The sequence below is a fragment of the Macaca thibetana genome, chromosome 7 (genome assembly GCF_024542745.1).
Source record: "Macaca thibetana thibetana isolate TM-01 chromosome 7, ASM2454274v1, whole genome shotgun sequence".
Taxonomy (NCBI): domain Eukaryota; kingdom Metazoa; phylum Chordata; class Mammalia; order Primates; family Cercopithecidae; genus Macaca; species Macaca thibetana.
The window spans coordinates 7,986,202-8,013,622 of NC_065584.1; the positions used below are offsets into that span (position 1 = coordinate 7,986,202).

The following is a 27,421-nucleotide window of genomic DNA, read 5'->3' on the forward strand; positions in this document are numbered from 1 at the left end:
GGTGCTGGTATCTCGGCTCAGAGGGCAGCGTGCAGGTCTCAGCTTGCCCTTTGTTTCCATCAAGGTCGGACAGTTAGGGTGTGAGCAGTTGGGGAACAGGGCAGTTTTTGTGAAGCATCTGCTAAGTTCAGGTCCTGCGCCAGGGCTTTCAGAGCTGGTCTTCTCCTAGTCTGCACTGAAGCCTCCCAAGGTTGGGTTTTTATCTCATTTGTAAGTGAAACCGAGGCTCAGAGTGGCTAAGCAAGCAACCTGAAGCCACACAGCCATGACTTTCAGTTCTTGTGTTGGTTTCCTATGGCTGCTGTCACACATGACTACAGCCCTGGTGGCTTAAACAACACAGATTTATTCTCTTACAGTTCTGGAGATCAGAGTGCCAAAATCAAGGCGTCAGCAGGGCTGCGTTCCCTTCCAGCGGCCAGAGGGGAGAGCCCGCTTCCCTGTCTCTCCAGCTTCTCCCCTTCCCCATCTTCACAGCCAACAGTATTACACTGGCCACCCCACCACGGTCACCTCTCCCTCTGAGCTCAGCGGGGAAAGGCTCTCTGTTTTTAAACATTCATGCAGTTAGACTGGGCCTGCCTGCATAATCCAGACTAATCTCCTCTTTTCGAGTTCCATGACCTTGATCTCATCTGCAGAGTTCCTTTTGCCAGGCCAGATAGCATTCAGAGATCCTGGGGATTAGGGTGGGGGCATATTTGAGGGGTTGTCATTCTGCTGATTAGAGTTCACAAGCCCAGGCTGAGAACTTTATCCAGAACAAGGCCCTTGTGTTGTCATTTGGGAAAACTGAGGCCCGGTGTGTCATGGAGGGCACTGCCAGGGCTGGGACTCCTGACCCAGTTTCTTCCCCCACACTCCACTGCCTCTTCTGAACAGAAATTGCAGCAGCCCTCACGGGCACACAGCTTGTGTTGTTTGCATTGCTAGGCACCAATTATCTCCTCTTGCAACATGCCTTGCGCATGAAAGGAGCTGGTCCTTCTCCACGGCTGGGAGAATGTGTCCTCCCCAGGACCCCTGGGAAGATGGCACTATTAAGCCGGGCTTGTTGATGATCATTTCGGTCAACAATCACCCTGCTGTTAGTTTTATGTGAAACGCGGGAAGCCCAATTTGCTGTCCTCAAACTGAGCCTTATCTCGCTTCTAACCGGGCGGGTCCACACCGCTCTGCCTAATTTCAGGGACACTGTCTTGCAGGAGACACAGTCACGTTCCTGTCCTGCCTTCTGAGTCCTCTGAGTTATCTGGGCCTCCTGCCCTCATTTCTCCGGGGCCTGGGAAAGGGAAGGGGCTTGTCCAAGGTCACAGAGCAGGTTGGGGCAAAGAGGGGGCCTGCTCTGTCCGCTGTGTGCTGGTGGGGGGCTTCCTACTGCCAGGCAACTTGCTGCCTTCCGGCTGGATGCCTGTGAACCCTTCGTTCTCCCCAGGGCTCTCCACTGCTGCCGTGGGGCTACTCCCACTGGGAGTGGGTGGCACCCAAGGAGGTCACTGTGGGGATGTTTGTGGGGTTTCCATATGCAGCCCCGGAATGGGGACCCAGGGAGGAAGGGGTACAACATCAGGAGTTTCCAGCATCTTTTCTAGAATGGCTGTGTTGCTGCCCAGACTTTCTTCCTTTAACTTGCTTCTTATTAAGAAATAGATAAAAAGCAATAAGCTTGGAGAATAATGAGACAGCGATTACTCCACAGCCCGCCTTTATCACATTGTCAGCAATAAAGCATTTTAGCTTCAGATCTTAGCCTTTTAAGAAATCAAGCTTGGCAGGTGGAGCGGAGGCACCCTGTGTGTCATCCTCCTCCCTCCCCCACTTTTCCCAGAGAGAGCTGTGGCCCGGAATCGGAGCTCAGCATTCTCGTGCAGTTTTTAAAAATTTCTCCTGCCTGGGAAGCCTCTAACAACGTGAGGATGCTTTGCAGGTTTTCAGACTTTATAGAAATGGTATCGCGTGTGTGTTCCTCAGTGGCTTGCCCCCATCCTCATTGTGTTTTTGAGATGTATTCCTATGGATATGTGTGACTGTATTTGGTTCATCTTTTTGTTTTGGTTTGCTTTTTTTCTGTTTGTTTTGTTTTGGGTTTTTTGCTTTTATTTTTTTAGAGATGGTCTTTTTTAGATTGCCCAGGCTGGACTCACACTCCTGGACTCCAGCACGCCTCCCACCTCGGCCTCCCTAGTGGCTGGGACTACAGGAGTGTGCCCCTCTGCCTGGCTCTTGTTTGCTCACTTTTATCTCCCTACAGTATTTCTTTGTTGGGTTAAACCACAATTTGGTCTCCTGGGGAGGACATTTAGGTGGTTTACAGTTTTCACTAGTACAGCTGGTGTTGGCAGACCCGGTCTTGCGCCTGTCTCTTTGGGCGCTTGTGCTGGACTTTGTCAAGGGTGTGAGCATCTTCAGGCTGCAGGAAACTGCGCCAGGCTGTTCTCTGATCCACGGCACCGATCATCAGCATCCCCTCTGCGGCCCGTTCTTACGTGTGCACTGTCACACAGCATGACCACTTTTTACTCTCCGCCAATCCAGTGGCGTCTCGTTGTCGGAATTGCTGTTTCCCTAATGACACTTGCGACTGGGCGTCTCCTCACGTACTTGTTGGCTACACAGGTTTCGTCTTTTGTGGCTCTCCTCTTCCTATACCTCCGCCCCTTCTCATGTATTTCCTTAATGATGTTAGGGATTCTGCGTATGATCCTTTGTCTGGGAGGGGACTTACACATGGCTCCTCCCGGGTGGCAGCTTGTCGTCCAACTCTGCTCACCTAGCTGCTTTCTGGCAGCGTTTGTAATCCTCATATAGTCAGGTTTCACGGTCGTTCCCTTCATGGTTTGTTCTTTCTGTTCCTTGATTAAGAAATCGTTTTCTACCTGAAAGCTCAAGTTTTTATTTTTATTTCCTTAAAATGTTCTCTCTGTTTTAAAATAACAGCTTTATGGAGATAGAATTCACAAACTAAAAGTATGCTATATGTATATGTATGTGTATATATGTGTGTGTATATGTATGTGTGTGTGTATATATACACACATATACACACAAATATATATGAAAGTATGCAATCCCATGGTTTTCTTTTTCTTTTTTTTTTCCTTTGGGACAGAGTCTCACTCTGTTGCCTAGGCTGAAGTACAGTGGCGTGATCTCGGCTCACTACAGCCTCCACCTACTGAGGTCAAGCAATTTTCCTGCCTCAGCCTCCCAAGTAGCTGGAACTACAGGTGCCTGCCACAACACCCAGCTAATTTTTGTATTTTCAGTAGAGACGGGGTTTTGCCATGTTGGCCAGGCTAGTCTCGAACTCCTGACCTCAGGTGATCCACCCGCCTCAGCCTCTCAAAGTGCTGGGATTACAGGCGTTAGCCACTGCATCCAGCCAATCCAGTGGTTTTCAGTATAGTTGCAGAGATGCACGCTCATCACCACCATCTAATTCCGGATCATTTTAGTCATCCCAGAAAGGAACCCCGTTTCCATTGACAGTCACCCCCGTCCCCTCCTTGCCTGCACCAGCCCTTGGAAACTACTCATCTACTTTGTCTCTATGAATCTACCTATTCTGGACATTTTGTATAAATGGAAACATACAGTATGTGATCTTTGGTGTCTCACTTCTTTCCTGTAGTATAAGAAGAGCCCAAGTTTTTTTATTTGTATTATTTAATTATTTTTAGAGATGGGAGTTTGCTATGTTGCCCAGGCTGAGGTGCAGTGGCTATTCGCAGGTGTGATCATAGCACACTGCAGCTTTGAACTCCTAGCTTCAAGTGATCTTCCCATCTCAGCCTCCTGAGGGGTTGGGCTTACAAGCATGTATCACCATGCCTGATCTCAGAAAAAAAAGTTTAAAGTTAAAAAAAAAAAAAAAATCGGCCGGGTGCGGTGGCTCACGCCTGTAATCCCAGCACTTTGGGAAGCTGAGGTGGGCAGATCACAAGGTTAGGAGATCGAGACCATCCTGGCTAACTTGGTGAAACCCCGTCTCTACTAAAAATACACAAAATTAGCCGGGTGAGGTGGCGGGCGCCTGTAGTCCCAGCTGCTCGGGAGGCTGAGGCAGGAGAATGGCGTGAACCCGGGAGGCAGAGCTTGCAGTGAGCCGAGATTGTGCCACTGCACTCCAGCCTGGGCGACAGAGCGAGACTCCGTCTCAAAAAAAAAAAAAAAAAAAAACCACAATGGAGTCTTGCTATGTTGCTCAGGCTGGTCTCTAGCTCCTGGGCTCCAGCGATCCTTCCACATTGGCCTCCCAAAGTGCTGGGATTACAGGCGTGAGCCACTGTGCCTGGTCAAAATAGTTTTTTCACATAGAACTCTCTGACCTTCCTGGAACTTTTTCTGTGTATGGTATGAGGCTGAGATGGAGTTTTACTGTTTTCTGGGCGGACAGCTTGTTGCTGCTGCGTCCCCGTTCATGAAGCACTCTGTTCTGTCCCCGCGGGCACCCGGCCACACACCAGGCGTGTGGGTCTCTTCTGGGCTTCACCTTGCCCTTCCACGTGGCTGTGTTATCTTTTCTGTAGAGTCTGGTGCACATAGAGCTGTCTTCTCTGAACTCCCATGGCCCTAGGAATCCTGCCACCTGGCTGGTGAGGATTTATTCTTGTTTTCATTGCCTCAGTGAAACGCAGTCCAGATGTGCTGCTGCTGCCAGATGGAACCGCCCAGAGCCCCCTCCTTCTCTTGCTGCAGGGCCTCGGATTCCCACCGCTGCCGCTCACCGCTCACCGCTCACCGCAAATCAAGTGCCTTCCCTGAGCCGCTTTCCCAGTGCTGGCTGTGATGACCCAGCCACGCCTGGATTTCTGTGTTTCCTGAGCCGCCTCCACCTGCTGCACCTCCCACCTCTCCCACGCCTCCTCATTGTTCTTACCAACTCTGTTGTAAAGCAGTCTCGGGGCAGAGCTGTGGGGGGAGGGCATCATCCTGGCCCCCCAGCTCTTCCCACAGAGCCTGGCACTTGGTAGAGATTTGGATGACATCTAGTGATGAAAGCAACGCCCATGCACTTTCTCCTGAAACCAGCAAAAGTCTCCCCTTTATGCAACCAGGGGGCTTGGCATCTGCATTCTAGGGCTCGATAAGGGTTGTTTATTCTCCCCCCATGCAGACTTCAGTCCTGCGCGATTAGTTGCATCATAATCCCTCTAGCTTTTGTTGCATTTGCTTCAGAGTTCAGCCACTAATTAATAGTCAGGGGCAGGAGGGTGCAGGGTCCGTCGGAGATGGGGGCTGGGAGCTGGACAACTGGAACAGTGACCACAGAACTGAGTGTTAGAATCACCCGCAGGGCGTTTAAAATGCAAACTGATGCCCACGTCCCTCCCCTAGAGAGTCTAATTCAGTTAGTCTCAGGGGAAGAGATCAGATTTTAAAAGCTCCCCAAGGAGCCAGGAGGGTGTACTTTTCAGCCTGATGCTGGGAGCCGCAAGCTGAATGTGATGTGACCGTGTCTGGTGAGATGTCGCTCCCAGGCAGGACTAGCTGACATCTGCACACAGTCTGGATCTGTCACTGATTCCCAACGTTAGCAGTGAAGTTGGGGTTGGTGGGGGAGTGTGATGGGCATTAACAGTGCCGACACCTTCACTATCTGCTGCACACACACAGGTCAATTTCCAATGTATGCAGGCCTTGAAGGCACAGGGAAGGAGTTCTTTTCCCCTTGTCCCCATATGTGAAGCAATTCCACAGTTTTCATTTGGCTTGTCAGGCTTCCGAAGCAGCGGATGGAGAAATGAGTTTGAGTTTTGGTTTGAGAACACTGGTGGTTCCCAGGCAGATCCAAAGTAGGGCACATTCTAGATGAACTGAGCCGGAGCGGGGCTTTCCATTCAGCTGCTCCCTCCAGATTTCAGTGACTTGGGAAGCCTCATGGCTTTTCCTGGAATTAAATGCTGGGTGCCCAGGGGCCCCTGAAGCTGGGGAGAGGCAGGCAGCCGATGTGTGGGAGTCCCCAGCCCAGAGCAGAGTGGCCCAAGAGGGGGACAGATGGCACTGAGAGGACGGGCGTGCGCTCATTGGGGAAGGCTGACCGGCCAGCAAGAGGAGATTTCATTCTCATTAGGGCAGCCATTTGTTTTCCTCTTCTCTAGCTACTTTTCTTCCCCTGTAGGTACTGGGAAGTGTGTCCTTGGCATGTTTGATTTCTAATCCGGCTGTGGGAGTGTGAGGTGGAGGGTGTGGAGCTCCGGTCGTGGCAGCTCCGTTTTTGCATGCATCGGCTAGGTGGGACTTCAGGTTCCCATGATTCCACATCTCCGGGCATGGAGGTGGATCTCAGGAGAAGCTGGTGCCAGCCTGCAGGCCACATGTGACCTGGCGAGGCTCAGAGGCTGTGGGGTCTTTGGCTCAGACTGAAAACCTCACTAACATCAAGTCTTTTCACATCTGGGGCTGGGCGCTTATCTGGTGCCCTTGGAGGCGAGGTCCCGGAGGAGAGATGGGTCAAGAATAATGCAGTTCAGATTGATGCTCCCTGGAGCCTGGGCCCTGAAAGTTGCCTTGCATCACGAAGGGAATTTCTGCTCTGGGAGAGGACGGGAGTCAGGCTGTTTCCCAAGCCCCATCCCCTGCCTCAGTGGGTTGTCTGGAAGAGCTCTGGTTGTGAGAACACACACACACACACACACACCCTTCAAATTTTAGCCCTGTTTTTATGAGTTCTGTGACTGGGTGGTTATGGAGCCCCTTGGAACCTCGATCTCTTTGCTGGGGGAGTAGGTAAAAGTTGCTGTGCCTCCTTGCCAGGCAAAGCTTAGAATGAGCATTCCTGATAACCATAGTGATGACGTCATGAGAGGCCCAGGGTCACCGCGCCAGAACCCCAGGGTTGGTGTGGAAGCTGCGAGTTAGACGGAGAGAGCCTTGGCTGTAGACAGACCCAGGTTCAAATCCCAGCCCTGCAAGGTTCCCACTGGGTGACCTTGGCCTTGCCTGACATCGCTGTGTCTGAGGCACCTTGTCAATAACACAGTGGTAGCAGTGACAGGATGTCCCTCATCAGCCTGGTGTGATGGGCTGTGCTCAGTGTGTGCTGGCATATGGTGAGCACTCCGCAAAATGTGTGTGTGCAAATGGGAAAAGATGCTTCTCTTCTCTATGCCCCAAGTGGATGGGAGAACTCTTTCCCATGCCCAGGGCACTGGAAGGCGTTGCTGAGCTTGCAGCCAGCTGCCTCGACCTGCAACACCCAGCATGCCCATTTGTGGGCTGTGGGCACTGAGGCCTGCCTGGCTCCATGCAGCCACCACCAAAAGCTGTCCTCACAGGAACCCAATGCCCTCCTCAGTCCTCTTGCCTTCATCCATAAATAATGCCCGTTTCACATTCAGCCTGCCCCTCCGAGAGCTGTGATGCCTTCCAGGAGCTGGTGTCAGCTGGGATTGGCATGGCCATTGATGCTAAGGGGCACAGCACAGGTGTACCTGGACCTGTTGTGGATCCACCTCCCTGCCTTTGTTCAGGGTGTGCCCTCAGCTCTTATGTGCCTTTTGTCTCCCCATCCTCACAATCTGTCTGTCAGAGTCCTGCTTGCTCTTCAGTGCTCAGCTCGAGTGTCACCTCCTTCAGGAAGGAGGCCCCGATTTCTCTTGGTCAGCACACTCCTTTTCTCTGCCCCTCTCTCCTGGGCTGTGCCTCCTTACTCCACTCTTTGCTTTGCAGTAGACGTGGTTATTCTTGCAGCTCCTTCATGAGGCCAAGGGTCCCTCACAGGAAGAGATGTGCCTTTGACCAATAATGTACTGCCCCCACCCCCACCCCCACCCCCACCCCCACCCTCCACTGGTCCTGTGGGTGGCTGGCTTTGTGACCTGGGGCAGACTCATCTACGCTGAGCATTCCTTTTTTTCCTTTGTAAGACGGGGTTCTGCCTGGCAGGGTCCTGCGGAGATTGGGGGAGCAGAGTTGGCTCTTCTGGAACTGGGGTAGGTAAGCAGCTTCCTGTGCCACACCGGGAACCTTCGTTGTTCCAGAGGCTCCTGCCCGAACCAAGACTGTTCAGCCGCTGCTTTGTCTCCCCCTATTATGGGGAACTCAGCACCCCACTGGTAGCCTGGACTGTGATGAAATCGATAACTCTCCTTTTGGGTCTCAGATTAGAGGATTCTCTCTGCGCTACAAGAATTTCAGTCCTTTGGGCCGGGCGCGGTGGCTCACGCCTGTAATCCCAGCACTTTGGGAGGCCGAGATGGGCGGATCACGAGGTCAGGAGATCGAGACCATCCTGACTAACGCGGTGAAACCCCGTCTCTACTAAAAATACAAAACTTAGCCGGGCGCGGTGGCGGGCGCCTGTAGTCCCAGCCACACGGGAGGCTGAGGCAGGAGAATGGCGTGAACCCAGGAGGCGGAGCTTGCAGTGAGTGGAGATTGCGCCACCGCACTCCAGCCTGGGTGACAGAGCGAGACTCCGTCTCAAAAAAAAAAAAAAAAAAAAAAAAAAAAGGAATTTCAGTCCTTTGGTGACCCTTTGGAATGCCGAGATCCAGGGAGTAGGCAGGCCTGGAGTTGCACTATCTCCCAAGTCCCTGGAGAAGATGGGGCCATCCCCAGGCGCTGCTGGCCCAGCTCACAGGGCGCTTTGGTGAACCCATACAAGCAGAGCGCCCCAGGCCTTGCTGGGGGAAACCTGGAGGTGCTCATGCATTGGAGGTGTAGGGTAGCCAGGAACATGCAGCTGCAGGACCCGCTGGGCCTGACATGCGGGCAGTGGCTACCTCGTGATGAAAGCAGCGGCCAAGGGCTAGTGCCTGCTGGCTAGGACGGGGCACTGCAGGATGTGTGGCCAGTGTGGCCCTTCTGTTGCCTCCAGCCCAGGATGGGTGGTGCTGAGCCAGAGTGGGGGGAGGACTGCCTGGGAAGAGGAGGCTGGCTGCTTCCCGGAGCCTCCAGGCCACCACTCCCTGGGTCTGTGGCTGCCACTTTGCCTCCTTGACCCTCAGTTTCTTCATCTGTACACTGGGGGCCTGGTCACCTGCCTTACCCTGAGGAATGTTGAGGACTAATATGTATAAGGCACACGATTGCTGTTTGGTAGATGAATGTGGTTATGGACGGGTTTTTCTAGAATCTGCATCCCTGTGTCCCTGGTGCTTGGAGCTCCCCATGGCTGGTGGTACCAAGAGCACTGGCTTAAGATTCTGGAGCCCGGTTCTCCCTGGCCCTGCCCTGCCTGTGTTACTTGGTGCACCTTTGCACCTTGTTTCTGCACTTTGTGGGAGGTATGTGTTGGTTTCATGAGGCCCTTCCGCCCCATGGAGCCACCAGCCCTGAGGCTGCAGCTGACCCCTCTTGAAGTGGAAGGAGAAGGGGATTTAATCAGCCAACCTGCTGCGCTGAACAGTGGTATCAGCTCTCTTGCACAGGGCCCATGGAGTTGCTGGGCGTGAGCCCTGATGGAGGCCTGCGGCTTGGAATGGCCAGGTCTCCTGCTAATGACCTGCCACAAGCCTGCCTGGCCCCAGACCTTGCAGAAATTGACCAGGGCTGGGAAGCCATGCTGTAGGGCCTTGCACAGGGGGAGGGGCTGGGAGGCAGACCTGGGGAGGGTGTGCAGCAGCTGGAGAGTTGGGCTCTGTGTATCACCAGGTGTCACCATGTGTCCCTGTGTGTCACTGCAGCTCCCTTGCTCCCAGCCTCCACCTTCTATGGAGAGAGGATAAACCATATTTTCTCCTGAGTGGTCGCAGACACTGTTGACGCCCAGCCCCGATCCCTAGGCACTAACTGCTTCTGAGCCCACGGCTGTATTGCCTGCTGGCACCTGCAGCTCTGCCAGGGAGCCCTTCCTCTCCACTCTCCTCTTGGGCAGTGCTGGGACATTAATACTTCTGGTGAGCCATTGGACAGGTGAGGTGACTGAGCCCTAGAGCTCACCAGCAGGGTGGATGCCCCTTCCACTGGCTTCTTCCCTTCCCTGCCTCCCTTCTCTACCCCTCTACCTGGGCTTCCTGGGGTTGCCTCCCACATAACCCACGTGAAGTTGATTCCTCCTCTCTGAGTCTGCACCCACCCTGAGATATAAGATCATGGGGAGGCGTGCGTGAGACAGGAGCGTCAGGCACCGCAGAGTCAGATGCAAGGAGCGTGTGCCCAGAGCCCCGGATGCTGTGCCCCCTGTAGCCTCAGCAGCTCCTTGTCTGGGGTTCCCCAGCTTGGGGTACGGGGTGCTGTGTCACATGCATGGCTGAGCACTCCTGAGGAGCTCATCACAGCTACTCCTGCTGGTGGGAGCTGGTGGGACGGAGCCAGGGAGGTAGCTGAGAACAGGTCCCTCCAGGGATGAGTTCCTATTAGGGCTGCAGACATTTTTCTGGGGGCTGACTGTGCCAAGTGCTGAGCTAGGGAAGGAAGGTCACAGAGGTGATGATGGGACGTGGCTTCTGGCCCCCCAGTTCTTACTGTCTGGACACAGCAACGTCTGGAGGGGAGGTGGAGGTGACATCATCTTGCCAGAGTGAAAACCAGGCCAGGAGGGGCAATACCACACAGCCCCTGCCTCACAGCTTTCCAGAAGGCCAGTGAGCCCTGGTCCTAGTGGCAGGACCCAGCGCAGGGTACCTGGGATGGAGCCAGCACAGCGCCAGTGGGGAGGGCTTGGCAGACCTGCAGGCTGTGTGACTCTCGCCTACCGTGCTGCACAGCTTCCCCCCACCTCCTCCTCATGGGAGCAAGGGATCCAGGAAGAGGGCGGGGTGAGGAGGGCTCAGGTCTGGCTCCTGGACACGAGAACATTGTAGAGAGACACCCTCCTCCCCGGTTGGCAGCTGGATAGGAAATCCCCCAGAATCGGTCCGATGGCCCCCAGAGGGGTTAGGGGAGCACCCAAGGGGACCCCTTGGCCAGGCCAGCCCAGGGTCACCTCCCTCATTTTGCCCTCAGGCAGCCAAGCTGCGAAGTGATGTCCCCTCCCCTGTGGCTCCAGCGCTCATTACTGTAAACCCTGGGATTAATTTAATTACATGCTCATCTCCAAGAGGCTGGGGCTTGGCACGCAGTGGGATCACGAGCTTTGAGGCTGCTGGGAAGGATAGTCCTCCACAGGAGCCGGCCCTTCCCGGGGTCTTCTGCTCTCCAGCCCCCACTGGGAGTGCCCGGATCACTCTTGTTCTTCCTGTCTGCCGAGTGCCTACTCCTGACCCAAGGGTGACTGATGCCTGGCTCACTGGCTCCTGGCAGCCTGGAGAGCTCTTCCAGGGAGCTGAGTGTGGGAGAGGGTCAGGGTGCTGGGTTTAAAATGTCAGGTGCTTCAGTGGGTGGCCATGCATGTAATGTGGAGGTGCAAGAGTTTAATCTGTTCTCTTTTTTTTTTTGCTTTAAAGACAGAGTCTCGCTCTGTCACCCATCTAGAGTACAGTGGCGCAGTCAGCTCACTGCAACCTCTGCTTCCTGGGTTCAAGCAATTCTCCTGCTTCAACCTCCGAGTAGCTGACATTACAGGTGCCTACCACCATTCTCAGATAATTTTTATATTTTTAGTAGAGACGGGGTTTCACCATGTTGGCCAGGCTGGTTTTGAACTCCTGACCTCAGGTGATCTGCCCGCCTCGGCCTCCCAAAGTGCTGGGATTACAGGCATGAGCCACCGCACCTGGCCATTCTTTTTTTCTGAAAGAAGGATTTCAGAACTAGATTAGAAGTCGATTATTTGAAAATTACCAGTAAACGATGTGAATAAATAAAAACCCACTGGTTCCCTCAACTGAGCTGCCGCACAGTCAGGATTTCTGTGGACTTCCTTCCTGAACTCACGTCAATGCGTGGATATTTTTAAACGTCGCAGCCGTTGTGCATGTCGTTTTGTGTCCAGTTCTTTCCACTGGCATTTTAAGTATTTTTCCATATTGTTTAGGAGACAAACTCTTTCTAAACATCATTGTAATGATGACAGGGTAGAACCCTCAGCTGTTGTTGGACAAATAGTTATTTCCAGTTTTGGCCACTCTAACAGTCTGCTTTCTTCATAATTAGAATTAAATTTTTTTTGAGATGGAGTCTCGCTCTGTCACCCAGGCTGGAGTGCAGTTGTGCGATCTCAGCTCACTGCAACCTCTGCCTCCCGGGTTCAAGTGATTCTCCTGCCTCAGCCTCCTGAGTAGCTGGGATTACAGGCGCCTGCTGTCATGCCCAGCCACTTTTATATTTTTATTAGAGATGGGGGTTTCACCATGTTGGTCAAGCTGGTCTTGAACTCCTGACCTCAGGTGATCCACCTGCCTCGGCCTCCCAAAGTGCTGGGATTACAGGCATGAGCCACCACACCCAGCCTGGAATTAATTCTTTAGGATAGATTCCATTGGAATTACTGGATGGTCTAAAATCTGTTTTAAGACTGTTGTATTGTTATTTTGAAATTTAAAAGAAAAACCCAACAAAGCCCGGCGGTCTGCAGTGTATGTTGTTCTGCATAGCTGCCTGGGGTTTGGGGGAAACCTGAACAGATGGGTTTGTCAGGGGCAGCCCCTTGGTCTGGGGCCATGGGCGTGTGGCCACCTGTCTGTGCCTACAGGTGGCCCAATGTGGGGGACGGTGGCCTGTGGGCCCTGAGGTGAGGTGCTGGCTATGGGCAGGCAGGGCGTTGCTGGTGACCTGTGGGATGGCCTGTCTGCGTCCCTTCTCCTGATGCCGCCTGCCAGCCTGATCACTGTCTTTAACCCTTCCTGGGAGGTGGGTGTGAAACCCCAGTTGTATCTGAGGGGGCTGACTGCTCAGACTGGAGCAGGGGCACCCAGTGAGGGTGCTGAGGCTGACGGGGCAGCTGCGGACTCGGATTTCAGCCCACCCCTCCTCCGATTGTGGGCTCACCGAGAGGGAAGTGCAGGGAGCTAGCTCCTTGCTCACCCTGTGGGAACCAGCAGCGGGAGGCGGGCGGCTGAAAGTGCACCCACCTCCTGAATGGTTCTGTGGCAGTGAAGGGCAGAGGACAAGTTAGTGCCCGTCTTGGGCTGTTGGTCACACACAGTGGCTGGGTCCTCCCTCTGGCTCAGGGCTGCCCCCGGGAGCACTGTCCCATGGGGGTGCTGTGGTGAGCAGGGGCCCTGTGGCTGTGCGAGGATTGCACTGCAGAGAGCCTTCGGGAGAGCGGTGTGACTGGGAATGGCGTCTTCTTTCTGAGTCTCTGCCAGCTTCTTTCCAAGGCTGAGGCTGTCAGCTCTGCCCAAGGCGGCCAGAAACACTGGGTCCCAAAGACTGACCTGTGGGGTGGGCCTGGGTGGTGGGGAGAGGGCTGGAAGGCTCACCTGCTGGTGGTGGGAATACTTTGTTCCTCGTGGCCTCTGCACCTGGAAAATGAGGATGGTGGCTGCTTGTCCTTTGCAAGGCACCAGATGCAGGGGGCATCACGTGTCCCATATGGGACAGTGGGCTCCCCCCACCTGACTGCCCCCAGAAGGAGACCACACGTGGGTCTGTAGTCATTGGAGCGTTCTTGTCCTAGCTCTGTCAGAGTGAGGGAGCTGGAAGGGTCTCTGCAGTTTACTTGGTCACTGCTTCCCGGGACTGTGTTCCAGGGAGCCCTCCTGTTAGTGGGGTATAGGACATGAAGGTTTGGGGAGCCTAGGCTGCACCCCATCTCTCCGTGCTCAGAGGGACGCAGCACAGCCTGAATGCTGAGGCCTCTTGCCATCACACCTCTTTGCTTGGGGTGGGCCTGGGAGCTGCTTGTCAGGATTGACAGAGTGATGAGTAAACTGAGGCCAGGGAGGGAGGGATCAGGGCTGGTGAGGTGTGAGGCCCTGAGGTCATCCTGAGGGCAGGGGTGGCCTGCCTGGCAGGGTGGGGAGGCTGGGCCTGGATGGGGAGCCGCCCTTCTCTCCTCTCTAGAAGGCCCCACATTCCTGGGAGGTGACTGGGCTGCAGGAGGAGGGGAGGCTGGTTTGCAGTGTTCCCCAGCAGTGAGTGTGTCCGGGCGGGGCTCCAGTACCTGCTCCTGCCTGTGGCTGGGCCAGTGGCTCTGCTGGGCCCTGGGCCTGGTCCAGGGCTGAGTAGGGGGCTCCCAGGCATCCTGTTATTGGCGTGCTGGGGGTGGACAGATGCTTCATTGGTCGTGTGGTTGGCATGGCGGTCCTGGCTTGTCCCCAGCTGCACCCAAGCCCCGGCACCCCCAGGCATGTTAACAGCCTGTGGAGTCCATCCCCAGCCCTGAGGTGGTGATGGGGACTAGACAGCTGGCTGTGTGTGGTCAAAGGGGCTGATGTCTCTGCTTCTGCAGTCGAGGGTCAGCGGCATGAACCTGGGAAGACCCTGCGTCCTGCTGTCGGGTGGGCCGGTGGGTGGACAGCCGTCGGGGTGGATGGCGTCTGGGCTGGCATCTATCTGGGCCAGGTGATCTCCGGGGAGAGGTGTTAATAGCCCATCCCTTACCAGGTGGCTTCGTGACCCACAGGGGTGCTTGGGACAGCCTTGCCACCCCCTTGCCTCTTTTCCAAACCTGCTGTCGCTGGGTGACCCGGCCGGTGTTCTGCCTCCGTCCCGTTCCTGCCTCTCCTCCCTTCCCCCAGCCCTCTGCCCTGAGGGTTTGCTCTGGGCATCCTGGGGGCTGAGCTGACTCCCGGCCTGGGGGGAGGCAGGACCAGGGGTGTGGGATGGTTGGGTGTGGGGGTGGGGATGGGATATTTTTGTGTTTTCCTGATGTGACTGGAAAGCAGGGTCAGTGGTGAGGGTGGGTGAATTTCACCTGCACCAGTGGTCTGCACAGATTGGGCTCCCTTAGCCTGAGGTCAGAAACTGGGGACACGTGACCGGGGGGTTCCATGGGGTTCCTGACTGTCGTATGGGGAAGGTGGCTGCTCACCTGCAGCATATGCTGCAGGCACGCGTCTCCTGTGAGAAGTTCCTGGGTGATCAGGTGAAGGATCCCAGATGCTGACTTGGCAAGTTCAGGAGGCTGTTTCCCCACTGTGTAGGGGAGGGGGCTCCCCGGACCCCGACCCTGGGGTGGGCTGTGACCTGGCTGTGTTTAGGAGAGCTCCGTTTGAGCCTGCAGCATCTTGGAAGCTGAAGGACTTGCTCCAGCACAGGCTGGCGAGGCCACCCGCCCCTCACCTTTCCACAGGTCCTGAAGGTCCTGACAATAGCTCAGAGGACCACAGTGAGGGTGGCGGGTGGGTCCTGCAAGGCTGGCCTCTGTGTGTCATGCCTTGGTGTCAGGTGCTCTATGGCGGGAAGGCTTTGGCCACAGGCCATGCTGTTTCCGGAGGGCGGATGAGGGCAGGGGGTGCTGGGGTCTCACCTGGCTGTGGGGTGGGACTCCTCAGACCCAAACCTTCCATGCCAGGCGTGAGGCCAGTTGGCTTCTGTAATTTCATGCCTTGCTGTCAGGTGCCCTGTGGCGAAGGGCTTTGGCCACAGGCCATGCTGGCTTCCCAGGGCTGGTGAGGGCAGGAGGGGCTGGGGTCTCACCTGTCTGTGGAGCAGGGCTCCCTAGACGCAAGCCTTCCATTGCAGGCCTCGTGGGGCCATTGTGGTTGCACTGGGGACGGAGTCTGCTGGAGGCTAATGTCCCCCTTCCTCTTGTGTCCTTCCAGATCCCTCATCCACCTACATCAGGCAACTGGAGAGCAAAGTGAGGCTGCTGGAGGGTGACAAGCTCCTCGCACAGGTAGGCCGGCTGTGGGTGGCGCTGCCTTGAGGACCGTGACCCAGCGCCCACCCCTCCAGCTCACCCAGGGCACCCCTCCCCTTGGGACCCATGCCCTCCCCCGACCTGCTCCCACTGCCACCTGTCACCTCCTGGAAAGTGGGGCCAGGGACCTAACCCTGGCTGCCACGCCTCTGGGCTTCCCTCCGCCCAGCCCTCCATGCTGACTGCCCGGTATGCGAGCTCCTCGGGGCTGGCCCAGGGCCTGAGAGGGTGGACAACACCCAGCTGGTGAAGACGCGGGCTGCTTCACTCCTCTGGCAGACGGGCAGATCCAGGCAGGAGATGGGGCAGACTTACATGGAAGCCTCCCCGCCTCTGCCATGCTGGACTTACTGGCCGCTTCCTCCCTGGGCTGGGGTCCCCTCCTCCCTCCTGGGCCCGGCCTCACCCACAGACAGATGAGGCTGCTACCCTGTGCACAGCTGGGCAGCAGCGGCACAGTGTGGGAGGGGTCGGCTGCAGGGGGTAGGTGGGGTTGGATGAGGGTCTGTGCCTCTTGAGTGTGGCTGGAGCTTGGAGGGGACGTGTGACTGCCAGGACAAGGGCTTTCCCTGCTGCAGGTGGGGCAGGCATGGGGGCTGCCGAGAGGAGGCTGTGGGCAGTCTCGATTGGGTGTTGGGGGCGAGCTGGCTTGGCGGCCCCTCAAGCTGCTCACTCCCCCAGCCTCCAAGCCCTCCTGCGCATCCCTGGCTTCATCCCAGTCTCCCTCTTCCTGCTCTTCCCACTGGGCCATGAGCGGTCAGCCTGGGATACCCAAAGCGTTTCTCTGGGAACCAACCACAGGGATGGCTCAGCTGCCTGGCCCTGTTGCTAGGTGACCAGCCAGGCTTGGTGCCCAGTGCCCAGCTCAGGAATTCCATGGCACCCTCTCTGCCCACTGGGCAGCTGCTGGGAGGCTCACGGGCCCTGCAGGGAGCATAGCTCCCACTGAGGTCATCCCCTCAGGCCCCCACTGCGTGGGCCGTGGGGTAGGTTCCCAGGGCCTGGTGGGACTTAGCAGGGTACATGTTCCCCATTTGGCCTCTTGCGAACTCTCCTCCACCCCGCTCCCACCCACCCCCCCGCCAACATACACGTGCAAGTGCATAGACAAGCTCTGAATGGCAAGGCTGGCTTTTGTAATTTCATGCCTTGCTGTCAGGTGCCCTGTGGCGAAGGGCTTTGGCCACAGGCCAGGCTGGCTTCCCAGGGCTGGTGAGGGCAGGAGGGGCTGGGGTCGCACCTGTCTGTGGAGCAGGGCTCCCTAGACGCAAGCCTTCCATTGCAGGCCTGGTGGGGCCATTGTGGTTGCTAAGGAGGGTGTGCGGGCGCTGCAGGCAGAAGTGACACCAGGAGAAGGTCGTGGCTCAGGGACCTTTGCTTTGGAGAAAGTCCGCATGCAGTGTGTAGGAGAGGGAGTCCTGCCTCTGGGTGGTGGCAGGGGGCTACTGCTCTGCAGAGTGAGGGCCAGGACCATGCTCTGGTGGCTGAAGCTCGGGCCCCCGGGTCAGTGACCTCACGCGTCTGCCCTGATCTGGAGTTTCTTTGTCTCATTGTTCCTGTGGAGAAGTGGGTTGGAAGCTCCAGCTCTGAATTTGGGATGCTGTTTGCAGTGTTCTTTCTTTCTTTCTTTTTTTTTTTTGAGACAGAATTTCGCTCTTGTTGCTCAGGCTGGAGTACAATGGTGTGATCTCAGCTCACCGCAACCTCTGTCTCCCAGGTTCAAGTGATTCTCCTGCCTCAGCCTCCCAAGTAGCTGGGATTACAGGCATGCGCCACCATGCCCAGCTAATTTTGCATTTTTAGTAGAGACAGGGGTTTCACCATGTTGGTCAGGCTGGTCTCGAACTCCTGACCTCAGGTGATCCTCCCGCCTCGGCCTCCCAAAGTGCTGGGCTTACAGGCGTGAACCACTACGCCCGGCCCTGCAGTGTTATTTCTATGAGAAGTGTGTTCCGCAGTCCAACCAGAGAGCAGCTCATGGTCCTGTTTCCACAAGGACAGGAGTGTGCCTGACCCCTTGGCCCCTGCAGGCCACGGTGTCCCACTGGAAAAATACACCCCAGTTCCTGACCATGTACTTGCAGAAAACCTGAACCCAAGTGGGCTGTGGAGGAGCAGCCCTTCTTTCTGCCTTCCTTCCTGGGGTGCTTCTGGTCTCACAGGGGGCCCTCCACCATAAGTTGTGTCCGCCTGCCCTGCACCCACTTGTGCACAGGTGGAGGTGGATGGCAGCTTCAGCCTTGAGCCCCAAGGATGGAGTGGCTGGCTCTGCCCAGGGCTCTCTCCCTCCCCAGGCCTGCTGCCACCTGCTCCCTGGGGGTAGCAGCAGGGCTCTGTTCACATCCTCATCTGTGGGCCAGGCCTGCAGGGCACCAACATCAGATCCTAATGACTGGGGAGCTGCTGGCGCTTGCCTGGACGCAGGCTTGCTGGCTGCAGGCAGTTGGACTGGAATTTAGGGGCAGAAACCTGCTGTTGCTTGCTTGTTGTTACATACAACCAGGGTGCGGAACTCAGAGATCATCAGTGCGAAAAGGGGGCAAAATGTTTCGTTTCCTTAGCAGAAATTTGCTTTCTCCCCAAATGATGCCCGGTCAAGCCATGCTGCTGGAGTGGTGGCTGAAGGAGCTTGTATCTCTGTGTGGTGTGGCAGGAGGGCACCCAGGGCCCATCCCTAGCTGCTTTCTCAGCATGGACTCTGCAGCAGGCAAAGGTCTTGCCCCGGGGCTCCCAGCAAGTGGTGTCAGGGCCATACCCAGCACCCTGAAAGAGGGCAGATGTATGCTGCTGGGGCCTTGGCCCCTGGTGCTTGCATGGTTTCCTCACCCTGTCCCCATGCTGCAGTGGAGGCCCCTGAACCTCATAACTGAGGCTCCAGGAGCTGGTGGCATCCCCAGAGCCCATGGCATCAGCAGAACCAGGGGAGCCACGGCTGGGTGTGGTGGCTCACACCTGTAAAGCCAGCACTTTGGGAGGTTGAGGTGGGCAGATCGCTTGAGGTCAGAAATTTGAGACCAGCCTGGGCAACACAGTGAAACCCCGTCTCTACTAAAAATACAAAAATTAGCCTTGCATGGTGTCACATGCCTGTAATCCCAGTTACTTGGGAGGCTGAGGCAGGAGAATCGCTTGAACCGGGGAGGCGGAGGTTGCAGTGAGCCGAGATTGCGCCATTGCACTCCAGCCTGGGAAACAGTGAGACTCCACCTCAAAAAAGAAAAAAGGAGGAACTAGAGGAGCTGGGATCATGGGCAGGGTTCCTGCTGGCCACGGAGGAGGGCACTGCTGTGCTGAGCCATGCAGGAGAGAGAGACAGAGAGGCAGGGTGAGGGAGGGGCAGCAGTGGGTCCCAAGCCTGCCTTTGGATTCCTGGGGCAGCTTCAATGGCACCAGCTTTATGGGGATCCTTAGGCCACTTTCTCTCCCAGGTCTCTGCTCGACTGAGAAGTGGGCACTCATTCACTCATTCACTCAGTGTGTAACTGACCACCTACTATGTACGTGGCCCTGGGGATGCAGGGCTGGCCAGGCAGAGGCCTGCCCTCAGGGAGCTGGCAGGCCAGTCTCACCCTTGTTCCTGCTTGACCACCACCTTGTCCAGCCTGCAGGACCCACATGCACAGAGAGGCCCCTGGAGGATAGGGGAGGTTAAGAGAGCTTATGGCAGGGCCCTGCCCGCGAGGACAGTGGTGGCCCCGTTCTTAGGGAGGCACCAGGAAGATAGGGTTTACTTAGTCTCTGTTCTCCTGGCCTCCTGTCTGCAGCCCTCCCTGACTACCCATAGGAGGCCTGGTGCTTGCCCTGAGCTCTCTCAGTCCCTGGGCTGCCCACCTTTGCTGATAGGGTGTCATGACCTATCCTTGTGGATCCTGGTCCCCACCCCTGTGGGACTGTCATCTTTTCCAGGACAGGGCTGCAGGGCCTGAGTGGCCACATCTGTGTCTCCAGTGCTCAGCATGGTTGAACTGGGTGGATGTGCCTTGGGGATCCTGTGGCTGATCCCTGTCCAGTCTCCATGGCCAAGAGGGGAGGCTCTTCTTGCTCACAATAAGGAAGGCCCACTTAACCAAGAGAGGGCTTCAGCAGGTAGTGAGGTTACCATCTTTGGAGGTCACCAAGAGATGGCTGGGTGACCATGGTTGGAAATCTATTTTTTTTTTTTTTTTTTGAGACGGAGTCTCGCTCTGTCGCCCAGGCTGGAGTGCAGTGGTGCAATCTCGGCTCACCGCAAGCTCCACCTGCCGGGTTCACGCCATTCTCCTGGCTCAGCCTCCCGGTAGTTGGGACAACAGGTGCCCGCCATCATGCCCAGCTAATTTTTTGTATTTTTAGTAGAGACGGGGTTTCACCATGTTGGCCAGGATGGTCTCGATTTCCTGACCTCGTGATTCGCCCGCCTCGACCTCCTAAAGTGCTGGGATTACAGGCGTGAGCCCCCGCGCCTAGCCGGGAATCTTGAAGAAAGAGATCGCAGCCTTGAATGAGATGCTGTCCTAAGCCTCACGGACTCTGGCTCGTGAGATTCTGTGATTCTGGCATTTAAATCTTGTCAGGGAAATCAAGTTGTACAGAAACCCCCACCTCTGCACAAAGCAGGGCCTCTTCCTGTGGTGAAAAGCAGGCCAGAGGCGTGCTCTTCTCTGGAATATCATAAGGTGACGTGGCTTTGGGGTTTCGGTGGGAGGGTAGGGAGCCTCCCCGGATTCCCACTCCCCATGGTCCCACCTCCCCCCACCCATGGCCTCTATTTAACTCCAAAATAGCTTTAATTAAAAATGTGCCAGCATGTTCACAGACTCAATTACTGTATTGCTGTTCGTATTTTCTTTCTCATGTTGGCTTTAAAATTTCATCAACACAGCTGCTTCCTCCGCGATGATTCATCTCAAGACTCCGTGCGCGTTATTATTTTTCCTGTGGATTCTCTGTGCCCAGCCGGGCTGGGCTGGGGGCGGCTGTAATTGACGCTGGGGCCTCTCGTTAACTCCCCTGCTGGGCTGATAAATGAAGCCTCCGTTGTGCGCCAAAAAAAGCCAGCTTTACAAAAGAGCAAGGAGCTCTCCTAATATTCTCTCTCCCTAGACCAGAGGGCCGGCTTGGGGAGCGAGGCTGGGGTCTGGGCTGGTGACTGAAGGGCCCCCGGCGCCCCCTCCTCCCGCCCCCTCCCCACCCGTGCCCACCTCTCCCCTGGCCTGCCACGTACCAAAAGGCCGCTGAAAGAGACCCAGAATTCACACCAGGCACAGATGGGGAAACTGAGGTCTGGGTGAAGGTGAATTTCCTGACATGGATGTTGTATTCGTCTGGTAGGCCTGCCATAACAGTTGCACAGACTGGGGGACTTAAACCACAGAAATGTATTTCCTCACAGTCCTGGAGGTGGGAGTCTGAGATCGAGGTATCAGCGGGGCTGGCTCCTTCCGAGGCTCTCTCCGGCTTGTAGACAGGCTCTTCTCCCTGTAAACTCCAATAGCCCCCGCCCCAGCGCTCACCTGCTGTGTGGCTTCAGGTGAAATCCTCTCTCTCCCAGAGCCTCCGGGTCCTCACCTGGGAGACAGGGGTGATGGGAATGCCCAGCACAGCGTGACGTGGCCCCTGGGAAGCACCCCGGGTGGTCCCAAGGGCCTGGGATCTTTCGTGGTCCGGCTGACCATGTGCCCTCTGCTGCCCCTTGGGCCTGGCCCGTCCCTGAGGGAACCGTTGCTCTTTGTCCTTTGAGTTCTGAGCTCATCCAGGCGGGGGGCGAGGGGATCAATCTGCTACTGTCAACCCATGGCCAGCGCTTCAGTTCTGTGTCCCAAGGAGGATGGGCTGTCCAGAGCCCGGGTTCCTCCGGAGGTGCTGGCCTCGCGGTGGTCCACGTGGGCTTATCTGTTGGTCAGCGTGTCCATGCCTTGGTAGCAGGCTCTGAGCCCTTCCCTGCTCTGCGTGTTTGGTGTCTTGGGTTGGCCGCCTTGCCCCTGTCACCTCTGTTATAGGCAGTATAGTCTCTGGGTCTCTGGAGGACATTAAACGCTTCCTTAGTCGAACCTCAGAGTCAGTCCAGCCTGTACATTGCCCAGAGAGGAAACCCCCTGTTTCCAGCCTTCCAGCCAATGAACAGATGGTCAGTCTCGCAACGTGGGCAGAATGGAGACGGGAAATTCCACCTCCATGCCCTAGAACCAGCAGTGTAAGGAGTGTCCACCGTGAGCCAGATGCTGGGGGAGAGTCACCAGGGCTGACAGGCCAAGTGCAGGATGCCAGTGCCAGAGGGCCTGGTTCAAGTCTCACTGGTGCCACCTGCCAGCAGAGTGGCACTGGACAGGTCACTTAACCTCTCTGCACCTCAGTTTCCTCCTCTGCAAAATGGGGACACTAATGGTGTCTGACACATACATTGTTCAGAGAATGAAAAGGCAAATTGTGGAAAGGACTGGGAGTCGAGTGGTCAGTGGTAAGGGTGGCGGGTTAACCACCGTGATCTTTCCTGTCCGTTGTGGGCCAGCCGTAGCCTCTGCCAGCCTCCGCCTGACGCCAGTTTATGTGCAGACAAACAGAGGCCCGGAAAGTTGAGGAGCTGCTCTGGCTTACTCAGCCAAGGTAGGATTTAGGTTTTGCAAATCTGCACCCCTCAGCTGGACGCAGTGGCTCACGCCTGTAATCCCAGCGCTTTGGGAGGCCAAGGCAGGCAGATCACCTGAGATCAGGAGTTTGCGACCAGCCTGGCAAACATGGTGAAACCTCGTCTCTACTAAAAAAATACAAAAATTAGCTGGCGTAGTGGCTGGCGCCTGTAATCCAGCTATTTGGGAGGCTGAGGCAGGAGAATTACTTGAAACCTGGAGGCAGAGGTTGAGTGAGCCGAGATTGCAGCACTGCAGTCCGGCCTGGGTGACTGAGTGAGACTCCATCTCGAACAAACAAACAAAAAAACTACACACCTCAAAGCCTCCCACAGGCCTGTCCCTCACTTACCTCACTGGAACAAGTAATGGGCCTGCAGAGGGACCTGGGAAGGGAGGGATGGTCCTCGTGGTGGACAAGACCTGGTCTGCGTGTTACCTCATCAGTCCCAGGCCGAATGGCCCTGAATGGTGCATACACCTGAGTTTGAAAAATGGGATTTCGGGTGTGAAATGACATGGGACCAGGGGAAGAGCAGTGCCAGCCACAGGTAAGTGACATCAGCCACACATGGCCGCACCCTTCATCTCTACCGCCTGATTTGAGTGCAGATTGGGAAGATGTCACTGGACCCCCAGCTGAAGCGGCAGCCCCTTTGTTCTTTTTTCCTTTTTTTCCTATCAACTTTTATTTAAGTTCTGGGGTACATGTGCGGGACGTGCAGGTTTCTTACATAAGTAAACATGTGCCATGGTGGTTTGCTGCACAGATCAACCCATGGCCTAGGTATTAAGCCCAGCATGCATTAGCTGTTCTTCCTGTGCTTTCCCACCCCCCGCCCCCCTAACATGCCCCAGTGTTTGTTGTTTCCCCTACAAATGAGTTCTCTCAAAATGAAGGAAGAAAAAGAAAATAAATCCAGTTGGTATGACTGTGTAGCTCTTGTGCGCGACCTTGCAGGTCATCTTCGCCTTGAGGCTAGAACAGGGGCCAGATAGGGTGTGCCTCCCCCACCTGGCCCTCTGAGCTGCTGGGATCTTGGGGTGCCTCTAGGCTGGGGCACCCCATCCCAGAGCCTCTCAAACGGTTGCTTTTCCCTGGGAGGATAGCAGGGCACTTGGGGTGGCTTCACCCTGGTGTGAGTTTTGGGGTGGGCTCTGGGGGGGTGGTGGGCGCTCCTAGGGACCCAGTGCCGGGCACATGGCAGGTACTCAGTGAGTCCTTGTGAATCTGGAGTTTCTGAAGACATGGAGCTCCTGGAGTTGCCTTGGCGAGCCCCAGCCCTGGCCTTCGGTGTGGGAAAACCACTCCGGCTCAGCTGAGGTCCTGGTGGCTTTGGGCTGATAGGTGTCCAGGGAAGGCACTGGGCAGAGTGATGGGCATGGTTGGCATTTACTGGGTGACACTGTTCTCCTTCCTTCTAGCTGCCCCGCCCCTATGGCCGCCCGAGAAGCTGGCTTCAGGTAGAGCTGCCCGGTGGGGGGCGTGTTTGCAGTGCTGTTTGTGGGGGTCGGGAGGCTGCTTTGAGTGCTGTGCGCTGCTGTGTGCTCTGTCCCCCCGTCCCCAGCACCCTCCCATTCTTTCCTGGGAGCACTTCCTTCCCAGGCTGCGCTGGCCCTACCTTTGGAGTCTTCTTGGGATCTGCCCTCTCTTCGAGCTGGAGCTGGCGTTACTGGCAAAACTTCCAGCTTTGCAAAATAATAGCAAGAGTCATGCAGCGACTGCCTCCTGAGGGCTCCCCATGGTGCGAGCCCCTTGTCATGCACCTTGCCCAGGTGCCTGGGATCCTGGTGCTAATCCCCGCTTCGAAGCAAGACACCTGCAGTGCATGGAGGGAGGAGAGGCTTGCAAGTCTATGTGAGTTAGTGGAGACGAGGCCAGGGCCCACATGCCCACCCAGCTGTGGCTCCTGGTGGGAAGCTGCCTAGATCCTTGAGGGAAGTCTCCAGCGCTGCTGAGCTGGGTGGGTACTGGGCTGAGGGCTCTGCGTGGGTTGCACAGTTCTGAGGGCCAGCATGAGTCACCATGCCAGGCGCCCTGGGCTGCAGCCAGATCCCTGCTGGACAGGGCATGGGACTGGGGAACTGCTGGGTGAACTGAGTTCCCACCTGTGCCCAATGACCCGTGGAGCCAGGCCCTTTAGGCACCGGCCACTCTCCTGCCGGCTCTCAGGCCTCCACATGGTCTCATCTCTGTCCCCTTCTACCCCTTCGCCTTGAGGCTAGAACAGGGGCCAGATAGGGTGTGCCTCCCCCACCTGGCCCTCTGAGCTGCTGGGATCTTGGGGTGCCTCTAGGCTGGGGCACCCCATCCCAGAGCCTCTCAAACGGTCCTGAGACTGCTCGCCCCAGAATACCTGCCCTGCATTACCCTCCGGGGGTCTTCCACCCCATGCCCAAGCCGACACTAAAAAGTGTCTGTAGACACTGCGAGTTGTCCTCTAGGGGCAGAGCCACCCCCATTTGAGAACCAGTGACCAACTGTGTGCCAGCCCTGGGCTTGGCCTGGGAGGTGAACCACACCTGTCCAGCCACGCAGACGGACGGTGAACTCACAATGTCATTACACAGTGCCGAGTTCGCACCCCCTTCCAGAGCAGCCCACAGGCATGACTGACTGACTTGTGGACACAAACCCGCTTGCCCTCGTGGGAACAGCTCTGATGTGGTTCCCGTGGGGCAGGTTGAGGCCTGTCTTCTGCGGAGGCTACTGCGCTGTGCTGCATAGCCCTGTCCCCTGCCCTTTTCTGCATCCTCCCCGCTTTCTCTGTGCTCTCCCTCTGAGGGTCCCCCGAGATGGATGACAGCTGAATCTCGGTGGGCTTTAGTCTGGAGCAGGACAGTGGAGTCCTGGCTAGTCTGTGGCCCCAGCTGCCCCTGGAGCTGCTGGGGCCCCTGCTGGGGGAATGGTCTCCCCAAGTCTTGCATTGGAGTCTCTGCTTCCAGGTGGGTCCCCCAGCCCAGCCAGCTGAGGGTGCACCGTCTTCCAGCACTTCCTGGGGGGAGGTGTCAGCCTGACAGGCCGCTCAGGCCCTGGGTTTATTACTCAGCACCCAGACCATTGATGACGCGTCACTGACCAACCCTGGGAGCTCCCACAGTGCTTCCTCTTCCTGGAGGGAGGTCACCAGGTCTTGGGGATGGGGTGGCCACTGGGCTCTGGCCTTGCCCCCGGGTCTCACCTCTCTCCTCCGTAGCCCCTGGGATGATGGCTCGTCTGTGGGAGTGGGACTGGCGGGAAATGTGAACTGGAAGGAGCTCTCTCCAGCGTCCTGTCCTCCAACCTGGACTCCGTCCCAGCCTGGGGACTGCAGTGACCACGGGGATCTGGAGACCATCTCAGCACAAGCTCAGGGCAGAGGCGTTGTTAGCGCGGGCAGGAGCTGCACGGGGCCTGGGCTCCTGTGGCGTTTTCCTGCCCAGGTTCCCATTACTCTGAGGGTGGACATAGGCCCCTCCCTGCAGACGGCACCTTCAAGCTCTTCAGCTGGGTAAAACTGGCCTCTTGTGACAGATCGCCTGGAGCCCCCGCAGGCCAGAAGCAGGAGGGCACCTGACCCAGGAGAGGCTGGGCTGGGGAGGCCTGTGTTGGGGTCCTCTCCCTGAGCCCCACAGTGTCTCCTAAGTCAGACGCAATCATTGGCATGACCTAAATTTGGGAGGGGGAAGGGGGCGTGGCTGCGTTGCTGTCCACTGTGGTCCTGGACCCTGGCCGCACCTGGCTGTCCAGCCGAGCCGAGCTGTGCTGTGCCACGCGGTGCCAAGGGCCCATGCTCACCTGTCGGGCATCCTGGAGGGTGCTGAGGAAGGAGGAGCCTCGCAGGTGCCCACCCGTCCCTGCACCGAGCACTAAGACACCGGTCCAGAGTCGCACCAGCTGGCCCTCTAAGGGGACTCCTTCCCAGGGCATTCCGTGTGAATCAGCCTGGGGCCCTGGGGCTGGTGGTCCAAGTGGTCACTAGGGCAGGCTGGCCAGGTCGGGACAGAGGGCACCCCCTCTTCAGCGCCTGCCTCTACCCCCACCCCCAGCCCTCACTCCCCTTTAGCTGTTGCCTCCCTGATGGGGCACAGAACTGTGCCTGGCACACAGGAGGTGCTCTGTTTGTGCCTCTTAGACACATAAGCGATGCAGCAGAAGGCACATTTGAGGGCCCAAAAGCTCTTTGGGAGCAGGAAGCAGGGTGAGAGCAGCTCCCCTGAGCACAGCCCAGAAAGGGGCTTCGTACCCGCAGCCACCCCACCCGTCCTTCCCAAACAGGCAGCCTCAGGTGGGCAGGCTGGAGTGGGTGGGCTCCAGGTCTCATCCTCCTGTTCAGCACCCCCTCTGACAATGCTCCCTAGGGGTGACCCTAGGGTAGCCCCACATAGGCCCCCTGCAGCTTTGCAGGCAGGAATTCCCGGGAAGTCAGGAAGGTGAAGGATGGAGTGCCCCCCAGCCCGCTGCCGGGGAGGAGGCGGGGCTGCATTGCAGAGGCCCAGAGAGGGCCAGGGAACAACTGGAGTTCACCCAGCGAGTCCCCACTGGGCCCCAAGTCGGGCAGGGTTGCAGTCAAGGCCCTGGATATAGGCTGGGGGTGTCCTGAGCTGCAGTCCTCAGTGGGAAAGGGGCCCTGCAATCTCCTGGGTCTCTTCCTCCCTAGTCCAGGACCCTCGTGCTGCCCTCTGGAAGCCCTAGAAGTGGGTGATGTGCATTGGGCCTGGCCAGAGTGGAAGGGGCCACTATGTTAAGGATTCGGGAAATCTTGATTCAGCTCTGAGCTGGCAGCTCCGTGTGTAAGATCCCTTCTCCCTGGGTCCTGAGGGAGCCACCCGAGGGAGACTGGGCAGGCGGGTGTTTCTGGGGAGCGCAGTGGACCCCCGCACCCCCCAGGAAGGGCCAGCACCTTCCTTAGCTGCGAGCTCTTCTCTCGCAGACCAAGCCCAGCAGGTGCTTTCAGCTCCTGTTTCCCCTCCTCGGTGAAATCCTAGGGAATCTCATTCTGCAAAGGGAGCGACCTGTCTCATAGCAGGATTTTTAATTTGGATTTAAGTGCAATAATGGTTACTCATTTGATGCGTCATTAGTCACATTGCCCCTTAATGAGAGATTGTGCGTTTTTCCTGCCTGGCTTTGTGGCTTGCTAATAAAGTTCTATGGACATGCAAATGTTTATAGAGGCTCACCGAAGGCAAGGGTGGGAATTGC

General features: G+C 56.8%; 3 protein-coding genes across 3 annotated transcripts in view; 2 read left to right on the forward strand and 1 right to left on the reverse strand.

Annotated features, from left to right (window-relative positions):
* Nucleotides 1-27,421, forward strand: part of SETD3 (SET domain containing 3, actin histidine methyltransferase) — a 363,397-nt gene that overhangs the window by 205,796 nt on the left and 130,180 nt on the right. The window lies entirely within an intron of this gene.
* LOC126958426 (cholesterol 24-hydroxylase) overlaps nt 1-27,421 on the reverse strand; it is a 515,386-nt gene that overhangs the window by 180,010 nt on the left and 307,955 nt on the right. The gene's annotated exons all lie outside the window — the stretch shown is intronic.
* The window catches only part of CCDC85C (coiled-coil domain containing 85C), a 94,606-nt gene that overhangs the window by 56,284 nt on the left and 10,901 nt on the right, over nt 1-27,421 (forward strand). Inside the window, exon 2 of the mRNA XM_050796756.1 lies at nt 15,534-15,607. Within this exon, the coding sequence (XP_050652713.1) occupies nt 15,534-15,607 (74 nt within the window). The remainder of the gene's footprint in view (nt 1-15,533; nt 15,608-27,421) is intronic.